Raw genomic sequence first — 17216 nt, forward strand, 5'->3', positions numbered from 1 at the left:
CAGAGTTGGCAGATGGAGGATGAGAAGTGTGGGTTATTTGTATTGTTCTTGCTCCCATTTATTAGAAATTGCACAGAACTGTTGCAATGTTGTAGTTGTCCTGTATCAGATAAAATAATTTATATTCACAGCGGGGGGCAGAGTAAAGTGAGCAGGTCTCTGCTGCTGTTGGTCTGTTACTAGTTTTTAGCATATATATATATATATTTATTTTTTTTCCCCCAGTAATCATGGATTTTGTTAATGTGGTGGGAGCTGGTTCTGGATATTTCACTGAAAATAATAATACTGTTGGACTTACAGGTCTGACTCAGGTACTCAAAGCAGGGCTTCTTTTTAACTTGAACTTCATCTGAATTTTTAATTGCATCCCAGTTGTTACTGACTCTACTGTCTTTGACTTATGTTCTATTAATAGCAATTGTACATAAGGTAAACGGTTCTGTTAGTTAATCTTTTAGCAGCACTTGAGGTGCTCAGAGAATAACTGCTGTTAGTAAGTAACTCTGTTGGGGGCTGATGGTTCATTTGTTTCTTCAGAATGGGTAATTTAAATTTAGAGCACAACTTCGTACTCCAGTTCCAGGAGAGAGGTCTCAGACTCTTTGGAAATAGCAATCTTCATACAGCTCTGCCAGTTGTTTCTGAGAGCCTCTATAATTTTATATTTATGTAGGTATAGATGAAACATGAGATCAAACAGCTCCATTCAGACATCTCCGTCCTGGCTGTTCTATTCCTTTACGTCTAAAGGAGACCCCCATAAGAGAGAGGGAGAGGAAGCACTGTGCAACAGTAGGATGATGAACTGTATTGGTAATAATATTTGAAGTCTTGTATCCTTGTCAACTGCTGCTGAAAAAGGCTGGTACACCAGGAAAACAAAGGATGAAAAGCGTTACAAATGGAGGGGTGGCTCATGACACTACAGTGCACCTTCGCAGTGATGACTGAGGAAAGAGATACCAAAAGGGGGAAGCTGACTGTGCTTCAGTGTGATGTGCTCTGTCTTTAACCCTTATGCCAGGGAGATAAATATTTGGGAACCTCAGCAATGAGCTGCTGTTTGATGATCCTCTGGGAGCCCTGGGAGAAAAGTCCTGGTCATGGGTGCACATAGACTTGGGGAGTGATGACAAGCACGTACATTATGGTATAGAAGAGTGATGCACTCTGATCTTGTCATGATGATGACAGGTGACTCCTTTGAGGTAAGTTGGAGGAGGTGGAATTCCTTCACCTTCATCTCTGTTTGTTGTCACTGGGATTCAGGAAGAATCTTGGAAGAAAAGGTGTTTGAGGTGGTGGGAAGTCCCCTCCATAGGTGCTAACATGGGCTTCCACTTGAACTTTCCCTCCATTTCTCTGATTTGTATATCATGACCAGTCTGTACCTGCAACTGGTATACCAGAGTTCTGGTAGATGGGTACCTCAGCTAGCTGTTCCTTTGGTGAAATCTCCTGGATTTACAAACCTGAGCAGGAGATCACTTGCAAATGCGGGGTCAAATTATAATTGGAATATGTATGTCACAGACCCTTGTGGATGGGTGAGTTTGAAACTGACGCTTATGTTTCACACTGGTGAAAGCTATTGTTCAATCCCCAGTTGTGAGATTCTCAGTCACTGCGAAGTGTTGAGAGAACAAGTCATCTGCGTTATCAAGGAAAATTCCCCATCTCTCAGTCACATAGTGAAAAAGGATGAAGCACAGGAAAACAATTCATTGGAAATAAATTCATAAAAAGAAAGCAGAACTACACTTGGCTGTGTGAATAGGGTATCTCTTAAAGAGATTAAGACATTTCCTTTAGTCACTACTACTTAAGTAGGAACAAAAGTGGGAAAATGCCACCACTAAGCATTTCAGTCTTTCATGATGGAAAAAATGAGCATTTGAAGATAATCATATCTGACGGTGAACAAGAGGATATAAAGAGAACTCTGTCAAGTGCAACTTTGTACTCAAAATCCCCATCTACTGGCTGAAGATAATTAAAGGTAGGTGAATGGTCTGTGCACAGAAAGCTAAGCTCTGATTGTGAAAGCAAGGAGAAATGTTGGAATTAGAAGACCAGAGCAGATCAGCTGTTCCTGCTACAGCTTCTTTCTCAGAGTCACTGTTGACTTCAGTGAAACCTGCTGCTCAGTACTTAAAAAATTTCAGGTGCTTCAGCATGGGCTGTAGAAACGTAATTGCTTTTAAAAACAAAATAAGCCTATCAGGATGCACTCAGCACTCTTCTGAAGTGCAGATTATGAAGTATTGGGACTGAAATGTAAGAATCATTCTGCTGTTCACAATTCAGACAGAAGGCAGTGCAACTTTCAGACTACCCTTCCCATTAATAGGAGACAGAAAACAAAATTTATTTGTGTTATTTTGATTAAATAAATGAAAAAGTCTACATTGGGAATATTTCCATAACATTGGACTAAAATTCGGGTAATTCACTATTGCTGATTTTTTACATCATTCTTCCAGGGCTCTGACCTGTAGTGAAAGAGGAGAGAAAGTTAACATGAGAAGAAATAAAAGAAAAACAAAAAACCCTACTTTTGTACAGTTATTGAAACACAGTAATGATGTCAGACCGCCTTCAGTAGAACTGGTCTATGCTGTTGCTGTTGGAGGGCAATAACATGAAAAAGTGTTCTTGCATAGGCTTAAACTGGATTAAGGGTTTGTTTTTATTGCATAAATTGCACGGAATAAAAATGACCAGGAATTCAGGCTGGCAGTCTACTAGGAAATACTGAAGGCATTCACCGGCAGCTTCCTATGCAGTATTTCATTTTGAGTATATGAAGAGAATCCTTGTGAAATCCGTTAAATATGAGAAATAACTAAGAAAATATAGTAGATTACTAAATTTGAGCAGGTTACGCTGCTTCAGTGATTTTTGCTTCTTGGCCTCTGCTAGGAGGTGTGGCTAGTTTGTGATCAGTTCTAATATTGCAGGGAAGTTTTGAGGTCTCATTGGAGAGAATCATATTGGCTCTGGTGATAATCACCTGGGAAATATGATGGAAATTTAGAAAGTTATGTGCCTCTGCAAAGAAAAACTTAAATACATCTATTCTGGGTGACTGAATAGGACTATTTAACGGAGTACAAGACTTAACCTAGGAGTGTCAGTGTTCTGTGACTCCAACCAATCCATTTTTTGACATGTTGGAGCTGGACATGGTTTTGAGTTCAGGGTTTTTTTGGGGGGGAAGAATGTTCAAAGAGGCATTTGGTTCAGTTGCTTGGGTATCATGGTGTAGCTAATAATTGATAATTCAGTAGGAATTATCCATCAACTCTCACAAAGACTTTCTTAGAACAGAAAGGAGATCTGGCTATGGCAATGGCAACTAAAAAAACCAGTCCTCACGATTAGCTGGATTAGCCACATGGGAAGAGGATACTGTGATGTTAATTTCTCTCCACCTGGAAATTTTAATGCGAGATGACACTGATCAGAATTTTCAGGGCTTAGACTTGGTAGGAAAAGGTGTATACCTGGTGTACAGAGATGATCCAACAGCTGTATTTTAGTGCAGGACTGTAGGGCTGAGTTGGGACAGCGAGGTGTCTCGCTGAAATATGAACTGACTGGGTTGAATATTCTCTTCCATTTCAAAGCAAAGTGAGAGAGGTTTGTCTAAAATGCCTTCACTGATGAACTACAGCTTGTAAGCTGCTAAGATGGAAAACATTAAATTCACTGCTCTTCCTAGATTACAGTTGTCTGTTACTCTGGGAGTAAAATTCCACATTGAAAGGGTAAGAAGATACTTAAACAGGAAAAAAAGCTATGTTTGAAGTACTCTGGGCAGTCTTAGAGCAGATGCAGCAGTCAGAGGTGCATGTCTCTGTGAAGTTTCTTTTGAGAACTGACCGATATGGTCTTTTTTTTCTCTAGAGAGGAAATGAGATACATCTGGGATTTCTTTACTGACTCGTTAGATAATATGACAGACTTACAGATGTTCAAGTTGAAAGAAAAAGTTGATGTCAGTGTTACAGATATGAGACAAATGGGAACTCTAAGCAAAGCAGAGGAGAAACATCCATAGAAATCCTGTTTATGAACTGTCACCACTGGTTGTATTGTAGAGCACCTGAGTTGATGTGGGTTAGATGAAACACCAGCCTAATGTTAAACACGTTGGTTGGCGGTTTGAAGAGAAATTCCCCAATAAGGCTGTGTTGTTGGCAGGGAAGACGTCTACTCTCTGTATACAGAGTCTGATTCTTTAAGGGTACAGAAATGTGCTGTGTGAAATGTGTGCAGGGGGTTGTGTGTGCTGGAGGATGTCATATTATGTCTGTGTAAAGCTGCTGTCCCTTATTAGGCTTGCTGTCAGTGTCAAAGGGTCAGCAGTAAGATGTGGTTTTAGAAAGCGAAGAGTGTTAAAAAGAGGCTGATTTATTAGGGCTTAACTGCAATAAATCTAGCCTCCTGCTGCCAGGAGGCTCAATGAGTTGTTTAATGTGGAGGCAGTTAAGTGAAGGACATGACTAGGGAGGCTCTGCTGTGAGTGCACCTCCACTGAGCAGAACAGCTGCAATAATCTGTAAATCTCTTGCAGTGAGTCTTTTTGTTAACGATGCCATCCAGTGCTTCCCTTTTCTCATGTCATGTGTGGTGTGTGCATGACAGCTTTGCTGTCAGTACCATGAGGTTTGTTGATGATGTGAATAAGAAGCCTGGAGGAGGTACAACTACTGTAATTTAATTTACAGCTGGCATCACTGCATGAAGTACTTACATTAGCTAGGAAGTTTTCGGGGTAGTGTGATCCGGAACCGTGGCTTACGCTTTGTAGAAACTGTCCAGACTGCTGCTGCTATCCCACCCTGGGGGTATCCTTGAGGGCGGCGCTCATAGATGTCAGTGGCTAACACAGGTGGGATATTACGTTAAGGATCTAGCCATTTCTGTACATTTATATAACTGAAAGAATTTGGGTGGAGGCCTGAAGGAATTCTGGAAATGAGACTGTGAAACAAGTTGAATCTGAACTACTGACCTCAGCTCAAAGATTAAAGACCAAGTAAAATAGCAGGGAAGGGTGCTTGTTTTGGAGGTCTGTAAGTGCGTGACTGAGGACTGTGTGAGTGGGAGTGGAGCAGAAACTGTTTTTGCTGCTATGCCATCAATCCTGTCTAGCTCAGTTCCACAATAATGGACACAAAAGACTTCTTCATATCACTACAAAGTAAATTTGCAGAGTTACATTGAAACTTCCAGAGCATATAAAGCCTCAATGCAGTTGCCATTACCTTAGTACTCTGGTCAGCCTCAAAGGATCTTGATTTCTGCCTTTCTTTGGTAAGGGTGTTCCTTACGAAGACTGAGAGTTTCTGTCATGATAATTAAGTGTTTGGGTGCATCTTACCTTACTATTTATTTTAAAGCCTTCAAGAAGACCTCCTCCTCTTAGGAGAGGTCTGGAGCATAAGGGAAAGAGAAATAATAGTTCTTGACTTTGGTACTTTTTTTACTCTACCTCTGTCCTCAATCAAACAACTAAAAAGTCTACTGAACACAGACTGGGCTCATTTCAGGCGGAATTCATGCAGTTCTGTGCTCGTGCATTTGCTGACATGGGTATTGTCTCATCTGTTTAGTATGTGAGGCTGTACCATCAGATGCTACCATACATTCAAAACTGTTATAAAAGATTTCTATCAGTGAGGGATGGGAAAGAGTTCTTATACTTTGTTTATTATTTAAAAGCCACATCTTTCTGGTCTTAATATTTTTCCTTTCTCTGCTTTTCAAAACCTTGTTACTTTATCTAAATTACTTTTGGGGCCAGAATCCTAAATTCTTCATTTATTTTGCCTTGGAAAACACCCATCTGGTGTTTCCAAAAAGGACACTACAGCTTGCACTGGAAATGATGCTTAAAGTTCCTGACAGGTGGACAGTCCTCAAGGTTGATTCTAGTTGTGCATGTGGAGGGTGAGAAGTAAGACAACAAAGGATATTTGCTCTCACAGGCAGGAGAATGGTCTCTGTTTCTGTTAATATTTCAATATCATGGGAAATTTCTTCACGACCGTCAGTACCTTCCCCTGCAATTACCATGGCGAATATTTCTATCTCCAGTTCAACCTGCAATCCTGCTGCCACCTAGGAGAGACAGAGGATTGCTCACAGGTAAGGTGCATGTTTCATTCATAGCCCCCTCCAGCAATGCTTACGGTTGGTTCATGTTCTGTGTTTTCTGATGAAATCAAAGACTTCTGTGTCTTTGAATCATCTTCAGTTGTGCCCAGCACAAATGCATGTGCTTGCCAGTTACTGAGTACCTGTTTCACTAAAAAGGTCTGTACAAAACAGTGGTTCTTCACATTGCAGATTGAAAGGAAATAGTCAGGTGTTCTTTTCACCTCTTTGCAATTTTTTCCCCTTAAATTTTCTTTTATGTTCCAGAGGGAAAAGGGGAATTGAGGGCAGCTGAGAAAGAATGAAAAAGAACATAGATATCAGGGAGAAAGGGGAGATGACAAATGAATGGACGTGTGGAGAGGAAAAGAGAATGGAAATTCTTTTAGCCCTTTTAAGTGTCGGTTTGTGGCTGGGCTTCTGGACTAGAAAATTTAACTTGCATTCTGGCACTGACTCCTTGCACAAGGTTTTGCTTCTTTATTCCATGCCTTTAAAAGCATGGGCAAGGATATTGACGCGTATTTACCTGGGTGCTGTGTGGATACTGGCCCAAGTATCTGAACAAGATTTGTTCACATATAACATGCAGGGGAAGAGAGAGACTAAAGTAAAACAGAAAGTAAGAAAGCTTTTTACTTAATGGGACAACTTCACGTGCTGTGGTGCTTTGCTAGATAAAAGAGTTAAGGTGGAGGATAGTTGCAAGCAAGAGGCGAAATGGCTAAGGCAACAGTTCACTAGATTCAACTCCTGCAGGTAACAGGAGAACAGATAAAAGACCAGGCATAAGGTGGAGCAGCTATAACAAATACCCTAAGCCATGGAAAACCTTGGAGGTAGAGGCAGAGTATCCAGTCTGTATCAAAAAATCCCTCTCTAACCTCAGTGCTTGACCTGCTGCTTTCCACTGAAATTAGCATGTTTATCCCTCTGCATTCTGGGGCAGGATTTGAGACTTGGAGTCTCAGGCCAAAATAGGGCACTTGGTAGGAGGCAACAGAGAGACAGCAGAAGGTAGCATCACTTCAAATATTTTTAAAGTTATTTGAATATATAACTGCATGTATAACTATAATAAAATAACTGCCCTCTCTATTCCCAGACAGCTGGTATAGGAGGATCTCTAGATGGCCTGAGGGCCATGTGAGTCTAGCATAAAACAAAAGATCTTTGTGTAACCTACAGGTCCTGGTGTGTACATCACGCTCAATCCAGTGTGCGGAGGTGGTTGCTTCACCCGAAACCTGTCAGAATAGGAAGAGAATCAGTTTGCTAGAATCTGTTTCAAGCAAGCAGAGTGCACAGCTGGGAAGCAGGCCATCTGCTTTTCCTGTGTTTGTGTAAATGACAGCAGAATTTTTTAGATCATCCTTCCCATCACAATGTACAACTTTGGCTACAGCAATATTCCTGGGCTTTTAGCCAAGGCTCAGGTTTCTACCAAAAAACCAAAGCAGCAGTTTAATGGGCCAAAGTAAGTCTCCAAAGAGCTCACCACTCTGCCTTGTCCTTAAAACAGGATGTGAAACATCTGCAGCCTAAGCCTGCATACACACAGGAAGCTGAACTTACATCTTTTTCACAAACACCTGTGTGTTGCACACCCAGAAGTCCTTACTGATCTTCGTTTGATGTGGTTTGATATGATTATATTGCAAAGCACGATCCTGGTATAAATTTCACGTAAATGAGCCTCTTTAATTTCATGGTATCCATTAAGGCAGTAGTTTCATTTCATTTCTCATTAATCGTTTCATATCTGTGCAGTCCTTTTGCCACGCGTGTGCAACTTCCCTTGCTCCAGATCATTGTGATGGGACATTCCCCCTGTCCCTTTGCTTAATCAATACTATGCAGATAGTTATGTTCTATTGTGGCTTTGGCTTGTAAAAACAAAACAAACAAAAAAAAGAGACACTGTTCAGATCTCTAAAGATCTTAGAGCAGATATGACCTCTACTTTTTTTTACTTTACCCTGTGATTTTCATTTCCACCTGAACAATAGTTACTAGTTCTTACAGAAGTAGGTGATAAAAGGAAAGGTAGTAGAAGAGGCATACTCAGTACATGTCTTCTTTTTAGGGAAAGCTCTGACAGAATTATAAACTGGCTGTCAGAATTCCTAGAGTGCTGGCTGTTAAGAGAAACTGGACTTGATCTTTGTCAGGACATTCTAACTAGTTCAGGCAACAGTATAGACAGTTTGGAAGACATGTAAACTATGGACTCTGTCCTGGAAAATGCTTCAGCACGTGGTGGGCATGGGCCAGAACTGCTAACCCATCAGTGTGTACTGCTGTCATGCAGCACCTACTCACTTAGTTCACTTCTCAAAGCAGCTAGTAAAAGACTTAAAGGTTAAGCTGGATTTATCAGAATGAGGGTGGTATTTTCCATGACTGTCTCCATATAGTGTTCTGGCATGAATCTAAAGAATATAACATGCACATCTTGAGCCGCAGGCTGTTGATGTATGACCTACTGATTTATCATTGGCATGCACCATGATGCTGAAATGTGCATGAAAGAAGAAATGTCCCTTTGATACCACATGTAATTTGGTTTATTTTATTTTAGACTCCTCCATTCTGATGGAAGGAGTTGTACAAGAGTCTCTCAGTTGGTCTTGAACAGGTTTCTGAAGTGCTTAGTTGACTGACTTAGTTGACAACAGACCATGATGATTCCAGCTGGGTGTATTTCCTTTGAGTTTCTGTTTTGATGATAGTTTGCTACTCAAAGAGGAAGAACAAATGTCAGAGGTAAATGCTGTATGTTTATATTATTCTGGCACTGTGGTACCATAGTAAAGGGGTACTGTGACTGCTAAGATAACGTCACTGTTACAGTTGTCTTGATTGTCTTTGTGGATGCTTCCAGGGATGGAGCATCCACAGCTTCCCTGGGCAACCTGTTCCAGTCCCTCATTACCCTCTGAGTAAAGAATTTCTTCCTTATATCTAATCTAAATCTACCCTCTTTTAGATTAAAGCCATTACCCTTTGTCCCATTATTACACTCCCTGACAAAGAATATAAACGGAATACTTCCAGTTGCAGGGTGTAATTGAGGATAGGTGGGAGTAAGAAAGTGACATTGGCATACTTTGGCAAGAACAGCTATCTCAGAATGGAGGAATTTATAAATGAAATATTCTTGGGTTTTAGCTTTGGGGATTTGCGGCCACCTGAAATGAAGACATCAGACTGCATGTAGAAAGGGAATGTTTGGCAGGTGCTTTCTCATGTTTCCAAAGAAACATACAAGAAGGTACAGCCATCAGGGATGTGACACTTGCACACTCAAGACTAAGGCTATTTAATTCTTTCCTTTTTACTTTCCTTAATCAGTGCTGATGTTGAATTGAAAGCTATAGCATCAGTGCTAAAAAGACAAATCACGTTTTGAATGACCCAGGCTAACATGACAGTAGGAAGTTTATTTCCGTGCCTTCAGTTAGCCTCCCTCTCCTGTGATCTGTTGGTCTAGTACAAAAAAGGTCCCTACAACAGGAATGGTCCAAGTCTGGTTTACTCCATGATTCAGAGAGAACAGTCTATAACTGTCCATTAGGACAAATGGCTGAGATATGCCTGAATCATAGAATCATCAACGTTGGAAAAGACCTCCAAGATCCTCTGGCTCAACCATAAATAGCAGCAGCCTTCATTTAACTGCTGAGTCATAGAATTGTTTGGGTTGGAAATGACTTTGAAGATCACCTGGTTCCAACTCCCATGCCATGGGCAGGAACACCTTCCACTAGGCCAGGTTGCTCCAAGCCCCACCCAACATGGCCTTGAATGCTTCCAGGGATGGAGCATCCACAGCTTCCCTGGGCAACCTGTTCCAGTCCCTCATTACCCTCTGAGTAAAGAATTTCTTCCTTATATCTAATCTAAATCTACCCTCTTTTAGATTAAAGCCATTACCCTTTGTCCCATTATTACACTCCCTGACAAAGAATATAAACGGAATACTTCCAGTTGCAGGGTGTAATTGAGGATAGGTGGGAGTAAGAAAGTGACATTGGCATACTTTGGCAAGAACAGCTATCTCAGAATGGAGGAATTTATAAATGAAATATTCTTGGGTTTTAGCTTTGGGGATTTGCGGCCACCTGAAATGAAAAATCTTACTAAATCCTGCAATTCTTGAAAACAGCCAGTGGGAGTCTACCCATTCAATTGAAGCTATACTGAAGCTACAAATCCTAGGTGGAAGCTCAAAAACTGTAGAACGCAAAGACAATTATTGCAGGCTCTCCCTTAAGCTGAAAAGCAAGGTGTGTAAAACACAGCTAAGACAAGTGCAGTGGAGAGAACTGAGTGGGAGGAACATGTTTGACCCTCTTTTCTGTCACATGTATGGCAGCTGGGAGGACAGGGGTCATAAGCACGCTTGCCTGAATGCTGATCAAGTAAAAACTCTGGAACAGTGCTTATGCAAGAGTGATTGAATTGAACATATGTGCAGTCACCCCAAAGGGGCATTCTAGCACAGAAGAAAGCAGTCATAAGCATTTTCTTACTGTATTTGTATATTTTCTAAACTGCAGGTGGGTAAATCTGGTAACTTCCTGTACTTTGTCAGGCAGTGCTGACTACACTGCTGGACTGCAGACCTAAAAATGGATTTATCCTCACCATGCTGGAGCATAATGCAGTACTATCTTCTCTCACTCACTGATAGGGGTGATACTGAGTGAAGGAAACATGCACAAATAAAGGTTTTATATCATCTTTATCCTCTGAATCTGTCACTGCTGAATCTGGTTCTCAATGCAGCTCAAGACATGGCTGCCTGAATACAAATCAGACCATTTAGATTGGCAGATAGGCAGCATTCAGCAGCAACTCTAGCAAAGCCAAACATAATACCGGCTACCACAAAAGAGTTTGGTCCCCGAACCTCAGAACTTCAGTAAGAACCAGTATATCATCTGATTTGCACCTTCCTAGTAACAATAATATGCAAATAATGCTGAAGTATTTCTAATATTATCTTGCCTCAACCCAGTCAGCCATTATCAAATGATTCTAAATATAAAAATAACATATGTTATTTCATATTACTCATATGAAAAGGTTGACAATTAACAAGCAGTGCAAATTATGACAGTTAAAAAACAAGTTACTAAGAATTAGAACAAACCTTGAAAAGTTTATGCCAACATTCTTCAGAATCACAGTGGTTGCATAGGTGCAGCCTTCCTTTAGTACTCCAAATGTCACTCTAGGTGGAATGAGATGGAAGCCACAATGATGCCATTTTGTTGTTGCAAGAGAAGATATGTTGACCTTTCCTGCAACAGGATCTTCTATCTTTGTAAACAGAATTAAAATATTAGACAACAGAGAAAGTTGGTGGCCAGCATCCTAGGTTCAGAGTTACTACACCTAAATTAACCTACATTTAACCTCTGCCCACTCATTCTGAAGAATTACAAAAAGTCACCCTAACTGAAGAAGCAAAGCTAAGTACTTCTAATATTGTCTGCAAATTTATAGTGGTTTGCGTTTTCAGACATACTAAGAAGCTATTGAGATATCTCAGGGGAACTGAGTGTACTCTTTTGGCAACCTGTGCTTTCATGGGGGTGCCTATGTACAGAACTATGCTTTTGGCATGAGTTAGTCCCTAGTAGTTGAGAGGAAAGCTACTTTTAGAATTGCTAGTAAATTTATGTATAAACTGCAAGCTCTATTGTTTCAGTAGACAGATTCAAAACATTGTCCAGTATTGCTCCATAATGAAGATTTTATGCAAAAGAGATGACTGAGAGAATATTAGTATTAACAAAAAAGACGCTATTTTACCTTTTTGTGTGGTATGGAGTTTGGTTTTCTTCCCTGAAGTGACAATGGTAATCTCACTTTCTCTTTTCTTGGCTGTCCTGCAGCATTCACCAGCAGACTCTGAACTTTAAGTTGAAATGGCATCTCTTGTGACTGTGCAGCCTTGCTTAGATCTGGAAAGAAAAGATTTCCAAAATCACAAAAAACTAAGCACCAAATTCTGCCCAATCCCAAAGTTCTTGTTCAGATAAAACTTTAATTTTCTATGAAAGCATTTGATTAGCACAAGGACAGCAGAATTGGCTTCATTAATATTTAAGAGGTCAACAAGTACTTTTAAAAAAAATGCTAGCAAGTAATTAAAATTTAATAATAGGCAAAGATATACTATAATTAGTAAAACACTCATTGGAAACATCACAGTGGAAACATGCAGTGAAGGTATAAACACCTATGGAAGTGATTAAAGACAAAAGAGGAGGTACAAAAACCCCAAGCACTAAAATCAAATTTAAGGACATTACTATTCCAAAGGCAAGCCTAGACTGCACAATGATCACCCAGGTTGGTCAAGCCAAATCTGTATGTCCACGTAGCAACAAATTCTAGTCTAGGTCCCAAAGCAGTACAAGTCTGTATGCATAACTAGCTAGTAATCCCTGTCTCTTAGCAGGATTTATTATCTTGAATGCAACAATTCATTTGTGCATTACCTGTACGGTTCTGATTCTGGGGCTAAGATGGTCTACGACATCATCTACCAAGCCCCTACCTTGTCATCTTTGAACTGTGCTCCACTGTATAATAAGGACAGACTGAACACAGCAATGGCCAATGGAAATGTTTTAGAGGAGGAATTATAGCTTGCTTGTTTCTGAAGTTCTGCCACCTCCATCATGCCCATATTATTATAGCAGTCTGCTAGGGTAAGGGAGGGAATTTCTCCCATTATTTTTAAAGCGTTCTCCCTTTCTGCCAGTCATGTGTTCAGATGTATTTTCAGAATACTGAACAGAAATAGCTGTATTTAAATTTCTACTGTACATATTTTTGTCAGAAGTTATAAAAAGATAGAAATTAACCTGCTCCAAACAACACTCTGGAAGGCAACCTTACCTGTTGCACTGCTGGAACCTTTACTTTGCTTTGAATGAGTCTTTGGCAGAAGACCTGGAGATGGTGAAGAATCACTTGTGCTGTTGAGACATTCAGATGCTAAAGGGAAAAATAGTGGGATACTGTGATAAGTGTTTTTCACAATCATCAACATTTTAATAAACACATGAAAAAAATACCAACGTATTTGGCACCTTAATTTAGACAATCTTTGAAAACTGTTTACATGACCATGAGATGCTATGAAAATCCTGTATGTAACGTTTTGCTCCACAAGGCAACAAGGATCATTTAAATATGTGTATCCTATGATTCTTTATTTGTTGTTCTCTGGATAACTGAGAAATAAGTCAGGAAGGTCTAATGAACAATCCAGCACAGGCCTTCTGGTAACTGCAAAAGGAGAAAATATGGGAACTAGCAGGGGTCTGACAAAACTCCATGGAGGACTGCTTTCCTAATATGATTCTTTGTTATGTACAACTTTTTATCTCACTACATCATCTTAGTACTTGCTAGAGCTGCCGTTCAAACAGAGTTGAAGTATTTCTCTCAGTGCTGTAAAGCTTATACCTCATGATGGTCCACTCTTATGCTGCTTACCCTCAATCACTGCTTTGTCCAGCTTCAAGTGCTTTCCCCCATATTTTCCAAACTATACTTACCTTACATGTTTCCTATTGCACATCCTTTCTGCTCCAGTCCCCAAGCTTCCCCTCTTCCCCTTTCATTTCACAATTTGTACCATCTCTCAGCTTTTTCCTACACTCATACTAGTCTTTGTCCAAGCGTGGCCTCCCCATCATCCACTCATCCACTTCTGATTATTGTTTATTTCACTTAAGATTTTCTTGAGCATCCTGAGCATCCAGTTGATGGATTTCTTTGCATCCATCAACTCCCACATTCATAGCACAATTCTTCAGCTTTGCATCCAAAGCCTATGGTGCTTTCATATTCAGTGATGTCTGTAAATGCTCCTTTAACACATGAAACATAGAAGTCTCATAGACTGCATTGATATCAGTGGATTAAACAGGAACATTCCCAGATATTTAAACATGGTAATCTATACGGTTAAATTGCTAAACATTGGAATGATATTGACTGTGCCATTGAGCAGTCTCCCCAGAAATATTGTTGGGTAAATGAGTTTTGGCTAAGGAAAAGATCACCTTTCTTGAGGAGACTGAATTTACTAGCACAGACACAGCCTTGTCCATACTGGTGTATCTCAGTGTCAGGGAATGCTGCTGTGTGTGTTTCATGTATTAGAATAGATATGGTTATTGTGGTCCAAGCACTTAATGTATCAAAATGCCAGAATACATATGGGTAGATAATTTATTCTTAAATTTAACTGCAGTATGAAATGAGACAACTGAATAATACAATAAAGAAGATATTAAAATGTTACCAGACAGTAGAGCTCAAATTACCTCTCCTAGGGTTTTTGATTGTCTCTAAAAGTAGATTTTCACTTTCTATTTTTGGAACTGGAGGAAGTTCATTTGACAGTGCTTCCACATCAGGAAACTAGAGAAAAGGAAGAAAAGGAGCTTAGGTATTCTAACCAGAAACACTAAAAAACAAAACAAAACAATAACAACAACAAATAGCATCCTTCCCCTCTCCTCCTCCTCCCCCCCCCCCAAAAAAAAAAAAGAGGATGCAATGGAAATAAATAAGGAGAACCAAAGTAGTCAAAAGAGAACTTATAAGTATAGCACAAATTTCAAAGTGCATTTTTGAGGATACTTTATACTGAAAGCATTGATCAGGTGAGAATATAACAGGAAAGTTCCCAAGGCCACCTCCAGTTAACATGGGTTGGTTTACTCTTACTTTCCTTTCCAGTTAACAGAGAGAGGTTGTCAAGGGGTGAATGAAAAGACCCAAGGTTCAGCATCTGTTTTGAATCAGACTGTCCCCAGACATTAAATAAGGAATCTACATGGTTTGGCCTCACTACATATATATGCCATCTCCAAGATATGTTTCCTTTGACAAGGGCATATAATTTCCGGTATTAATTCTGCAACAATTGTCCTCTGTAACAGTGTCTTGAGATAATTTGAGGCTGAGATGTAAAACCATAACTGTATTTGTGGGATGATGACTGACACTACCTGGCCTCACATAAACATACCTGGTTTACAGCTTCATTACCTTTTTTGAGAGAAATGCCTTGCCCCATTCTGATTCAAAATATGGAGGAATTATTTTGTTTCTTATTGCCATTAAGGTTTCCTTTTCTTCATCAAGTTCTTTCCTAAGAAATTTTTGCCATTGTTAGTAAGGAAAAGAAAGAAAAAAGCATTATAACTGAGTTCACCCTGTTTTTCAGTATTATGTCCGAAACACTGAGAAATAGAAGAGTTGCAAGTGGCATTTTGTTCTCTGGTTAATCACGTTGAACAATATTCTTGCAGTTTTCTCAGTAGAAACTGAGAAGAGGCTGGCCTGGCATGCAGACACAAACTCCTCTGCAGATACTGATTTATGGAGGGACTGATCAAAATGCATATGGACTGTGGGTTTGCTGCTCCAAAGAGCTCCCCCTCAAAACATGCTCCAGTTCTCTAAACCTTGTGGAACATGTCCGAGACTGCCAATATAGTGCTTTCTGAACCTTCCAACAAATATTTAAACCTGAGGATTGGTGTTTCAGATGCATTGTGATTGCCAAAATTTATAAAACAAAATTAATCCAATTTCCTTATTTTATGACAGAAAAACTTGATGGCTCTGTGGATACTCAGAAAAAGCTGTCCAGACTTCTGAAGGTAAAACTCACCTGAATAAAGACCACTTATGTTTTCAGCTTGAGTTAGTCCAGTTTTACACTATTAGTAGTGTAAAACTGTTTTACACTACTAGTAGAGCGGGACAATCACTTCCTGGGACAACCACAACAACCCCCAGATCCCTCTCTGTGGGGCTGCTCTCTGTGGTTGACAGCAAGTTGAATATGAGCCAGCAGTGTGCCCTGGCAGCCAGGAGGGCCAACCGTATCCTGGGATGCATCAAGCATGGCATTGCTAGTCGGTCGAGGGAAGTGATTGTCCCACTCTACTCTGCGCTGGTGCGGCCTCACCTCGAGCACTGTGTGCAGTTCTGGGCACCACAGTACAAGGACATTAAACTGTTGGAGAGTGTCCAGAGGAGGGCGACAAAGATGGTGAAGGGCCTAGAGGGGAAGACATATGAGGAGCGGCTGAGGTCACTGGGCCTGTTCAGCCTGGAGAAGAGGAGGCTGAGGGGGGACCTCATCGCGGTCTACAACTTCCTCGCGAGGGGGAGTGGAGGGGCAGGTGACCTATTCTCTGTAATCACCAGTGATAGGACCCATGGGAACGGTGTGAAGCTGAGGCAGGGGAAGTTTAGGCTGGACATCAGGAAGAGGTTCTTCACCGAGAGGGTGGTCGCACACCGGAACAGGCTCCCCAGTGAAGTAGTCACTGCACCAAGCCTGTCTGAATTTAAGAAGCGATTGGACTGTGCACTTAGTCACATGGTCTAAACTTTTGGGCAGACCTGTGCAGTGCCAGGAGTTGGACTTGATGATCCTCATGGGTCCCTTCCAACTCGGGATATTCTATGATTCTATACTATTGTTTCAACAACTTGCAGAAATCCTCACCCTTTTAATCTTATTGAGAGTTTTGACGCTGACTTTAGAGCCAGAACTGCACATGATAATCCTCGGTGCTGGCTATGCAGATATGTATATATTTATTCTTTAAATTGTATGCAAAATAGTGGAAAATGTTATATTAAAGTATAAATTTTGAATTATATATATAAAAGATTTATATCTCATGCAAGTCAGTTAGAAAGTAATTAAGAAGTAATAGGGAAGAACACTGTTTTCAATTGCTATTTAACCTCTTACAAAATCAAGAAAGAAAAACCAAGTGTCTGATCATAATACTAGTTCATCACCATTTCAGGTTATTCGGTATAATCTGAGAAACAGTGAATGGCCTAAATAGCTGTCAAAATATTTTAAGTTCGTTGTGAATGAATGTGTAAAAACATTGCTGTGTTTTTCATGTGGAATAATGGTGAAAACAATAACAATCTTTCCAAATGTAGACTTAAGGTGGCTCTTAAAACAATTAACTTTC

The 17216-nt window shown here is 40.2% G+C and overlaps 1 protein-coding gene across 15 annotated transcripts in view; it reads right to left on the bottom strand.

Annotated features, from left to right (window-relative positions):
• Positions 1–115: 115 nt before the first annotated feature.
• The window catches only part of SPAG17 (sperm associated antigen 17), a 117275-nt gene continuing 100174 nt past the window's right edge, over positions 116–17216 (bottom strand). For 6 of the 15 annotated variants that reach the window (XM_080576922.1, XM_080576921.1, XM_080576915.1 and 3 more), the window contains 9 exons: positions 15256–15358; positions 14526–14622; positions 13087–13185; positions 11992–12143; positions 11327–11496; positions 7355–7415; positions 5988–6132; positions 4763–4900; positions 116–2495 (listed from right to left, as the gene is read on the bottom strand). In XM_080576922.1, the coding sequence (XP_080433048.1) occupies positions 4764–4900; positions 5988–6132; positions 7355–7415; positions 11327–11496; positions 11992–12143; positions 13087–13185; positions 14526–14622; positions 15256–15358 (964 nt within the window). In that variant the 3' untranslated portion in view covers positions 116–2495; position 4763. Of the gene's footprint in view, positions 2496–4762; positions 4901–5978; positions 6133–7354; positions 7416–11326; positions 11497–11991; positions 12144–13086; positions 13186–14525; positions 14625–15235; positions 15359–17216 lie in introns of those variants that run through there. The other 9 variants (XM_080576917.1, XM_080576918.1, XM_080576920.1 and 6 more) reach the window with 8 other exon arrangements.

The sequence above is a fragment of the Anser brachyrhynchus genome (assembly GCF_964034855.1).
Source record: "Anser brachyrhynchus genome assembly, chromosome: 1".
NCBI lineage: Eukaryota > Metazoa > Chordata > Aves > Anseriformes > Anatidae > Anser > Anser brachyrhynchus.